The 3214-nt window shown below is 38.6% G+C and overlaps 2 protein-coding genes across 5 annotated transcripts in view; one reads left to right on the top strand and one right to left on the bottom strand.

Moving 5' to 3' along the window:
- afg2a (AFG2 AAA ATPase homolog A) overlaps nucleotides 1-2033 on the bottom strand; it is a gene marked incomplete at its 3' end in the record, with an annotated part of 12871 nt that extends 10838 nt beyond the window's left edge. The window contains 3 exon segments of the mRNA XM_014020276.1: nucleotides 120-277; nucleotides 355-479; nucleotides 1838-2033. Of these exon segments, the coding sequence (XP_013875730.1) occupies nucleotides 120-277; nucleotides 355-479; nucleotides 1838-2018 (464 nt within the window).
- A 6-nt stretch (nucleotides 2034-2039) lies between these two features.
- nudt6 (nudix (nucleoside diphosphate linked moiety X)-type motif 6) overlaps nucleotides 2040-3214 on the top strand; it is a 15221-nt gene continuing 14046 nt past the window's right edge. For 2 of the 4 annotated variants that reach the window (XM_014020282.1, XM_014020281.1), the window contains exon 1: nucleotides 2663-3037. In XM_014020282.1, the coding sequence (XP_013875736.1) occupies nucleotides 2788-3037 (250 nt within the window). In that variant the 5' untranslated portion in view covers nucleotides 2663-2787. Of the gene's footprint in view, nucleotides 2119-2662; nucleotides 3038-3214 lie in introns of those variants that run through there. The other 2 variants (XM_014020283.1, XM_014020280.1) reach the window with 2 other exon arrangements.

Here is a 3214-nt window from a genome sequence, read left to right as displayed (position 1 = left end):
AAATAAATGTGTTACTAAAAGAGCATGTTTTATGGACAAAACAGTAAATATAACATCTGTGTATTTTTAGGTGTAGTTACTATGTTACAGTTTTTAGTGTTTTAGAGGCTGAAACTCACTGATTAGAAACGAGGACCTCCTCCACCTGGATCACGGGTCCAGTTATGGGGTGCAGAGCCACAGAGTCCCCTGGTTTCACTCTCAGGTTGTTCTGAGCACTTTTCTGGAGKCCGACCCGTCCACCTGGGAAGGAGGCAACGGGCCAAGCCAAACACACCTGCAGGTGAGAGGAAACATCAGGAGCTGGCAGGAAACCTCCAGGCAGGTTCAGAGAGGAGGAGGAGCCACGAGTACCTCCTGGTGTCCCGAGGGACTCGTCAGCAGGACCGGTCTCGCGATGGAAACACCAGCAGACTTCATGGMGTTGAGGCTCATTTGGGCCAAAGATGATCGGCAACTTCTGGGTGTTCTGTCGTCGGCTGGGAGGCAAAAAGTCAGACACTAATTTACTAAAAACATCTGGATTCTGTCGTCTTTCAACACTTCTGCCTATTTTTGCTACATTTCATTCCTTATTTTGATACTTTTAACTGTCCTCCTTAAACTTTAGCTTTTAGCTTGTTGTATTTTGTTACTGTAATCAGCTTTTGCTACTTTTAGCTTAAACTGCCCTTTTGCTACCTTATAGCTAGCCTTATGATACATCTGGTTTCAGCTATTGTTTTGTTTCTTTGGCTATTGTTTTGCTACTTGTACATTTTAGGTAACGTTTTCATACGTTCAACTCTAACTAGCCTTATGCTACTTTTAGCTAGCCTTATGCTACTTTTAGCTAGCCTTATGCTACTTTTGGCTAGTCTGTTACTAGCTTTAGGCTATTGTTTTACTACTTGTCTCTTTAGTTGGCTTTTGTACAACATTTAGCTTTAGGTATACAGTTTTGACTTAGCTTTTAGCTAGCCCTGTACTGCTTTTAGCTACGCTGTCGCTACATTTAGCTTTTGTTACTACTTAAGCAATTGTTTTTCTACTTGTGGTTTTAGTTGGATTTTGTACAACATTAGCTTTAATTAGTCATTTTTTAATTTTTAGCTTGTCTTACAATATTTTAGCTAGTATGTTGTTACTTTTGGCTATTCTTTTATTGAAACTTTTGTTTTAGCTAGCCTTGCACTACAGTATTTGGCCATTAGTTGACTTTTGTACAACATTTAACTTTTAGTAGCTTTTATTTAACTTTTAACTAGCCTCACAATACTTTTATCCAATCTGTTATTTTGGCTATTCTTTTGCTACTTGTGGACAAAGTTTAAAGTGCGGCTTTTAGTACATTTAGCTTTAAGTAGCCATTTTTATTTTTAGCTTTTAGCTAGTCTTAGAAATTATGTTGTCACTTTTGGCAAMTCTTTTGTTATTTTTTAGCTATTGTTTTGCAACCATTAGTTATTTTGTACAACGTTTAGCTTTAAGTAGGTTTTTCTTTTACTTTTAGCTAGCCTTGAGCTACATTTACCTAATCTGTTGCTATTTTTAGCTAATGGTTTGGCTACTTTTGACTATTATTTTACAATTTTTAGCTTTTAGCTAGCCTTCTGCAACTTTAGCTTTAAACTAGCATTTTTCTTCTTTTAACTTTTAGCTAGTGTGCTGCTTCTTTAAGCTAACAACCATGTTTCAGCTTCTTCACGCTGCATTATAAGTTTCTGTAACTTGATCTGATTGTTTAATAATCAACTTAAGTAGCATCCATCAGGTTTWCTACATGCTTCACCTGCTTGATTGACACCTGGTGAACCCACCGGTACATGATAAAGTCATGTYGGCGCATGTCTCTGACCTTTTTCTATGAAATCGAAGACAGTGAATGAGTTGCAGCTGCTGGGACTCCTGCAGCTCCCTCCGTCGCGGCCGGATGGTGTTTGTAGGTTTGAGGAATCATTCAGAGCCTCCTTCGCCAGGAGGGAACTCTCTCCTTCACTCGTTCTTTTAGATTTGCTTTTATTTTTCTTTGAAGACATTTTAACACAGAATATTTTCCACGTGAGCGTGGAAACATGAGTAAACACAGGTGCGCATCGATRACTTCCTGGTTAAAGTTTAGCCCCGCCTCCAATTACCGTAAGTCCACGTATAAGTGCTCCACCGTCAGACAAGTAATTTCTGTTTTTTTTTTTTTTCATATTATTGATTGCTTTTTAAACAACCAAATAAACAAATAAATAAGCAGTAAGGAATTTTCGTTAAATTAAAAAACACATGTAAGCCATGTGACTCTTTGAGGAGAGCTGTGCCAAATTCCATATCAATATTTAGCTAGTAATTACAGATAACCTTCTGAAGACATTTAAAAACAGTAAAAATAATTATTAAAGCATTTACAGACATGGTTAGGGTGCGATCTCGCATTCGGGGTATGTTTAATATCAATCAGACCTTTTTTATTTTTGTAAATGGTGTTTTGTGGTTATTTTCTTTGAACTAGTTAAAACTTTTAAGTCGAATTTTTAATAATAACTTGATTTATTTTTGCATAATTTAAAAATGATTTTAAATTATCGTCTCATCAGTCTTTAACTGTTAAGATATTGTTGGCTGTGCCTGTGTAATAAACAGACATTACCGTTGTACGCATAGCTTTTCATTGAGCTTRTACACCAATCATTACGGTATTTACGCAACTTCCAGGGAGGACTTTACGTAACAGCTGAACACAGCCGCACACCAGCCGGTGGTAAACAGAAGATAAATGTCTTTTAAATAGTTATTTTTTTTTAGTTTTAATGCAACATGACGGGCTGCGTCTTCGTTTCAAGACTTTCACTGCTGTTGAGCGAACGGTTGTGTCGTAAAGTGTCGTGCGCGCAGACGGCAGCTCGTACATCGGCTCGTACGTTCTCACGCGCTGTCACCGGTTCCCAGCTTCATGGTAGCGGTTTGACCGGGAAAGTGGACCGGTTCGGTGGRGTGACGGTGGACCTGGGTCAGGTGGGACTGCCGGAGGACATCAGCGAGGATGACTTCAGCAGGTTRCTGCAAGGTTGGCTCTAAAATCAGCTGCACGCGCACGAATTAGAAGTTATTTACTCCCGTTTCAAAATGTCAGGTATGGAAGGCCGTTGTTGCCATTATTATGGACAGATGCACTTCAGTAAAAGGTATAAAACTGTGGAATAATCTGGAAAATGACTATAAAATTATTTAATCAGTTCATTCC

Source organism: Austrofundulus limnaeus, unplaced genomic scaffold (assembly GCF_001266775.1).
Source record: "Austrofundulus limnaeus strain Quisiro unplaced genomic scaffold, Austrofundulus_limnaeus-1.0 Scaffold246, whole genome shotgun sequence".
Classification (NCBI taxonomy): Eukaryota; Metazoa; Chordata; class Actinopteri; order Cyprinodontiformes; family Rivulidae; genus Austrofundulus; species Austrofundulus limnaeus.
The sequence above is the reverse complement of the archived record's forward strand: the minus strand, read 5'-3'. Positions and strand labels throughout refer to the sequence as shown.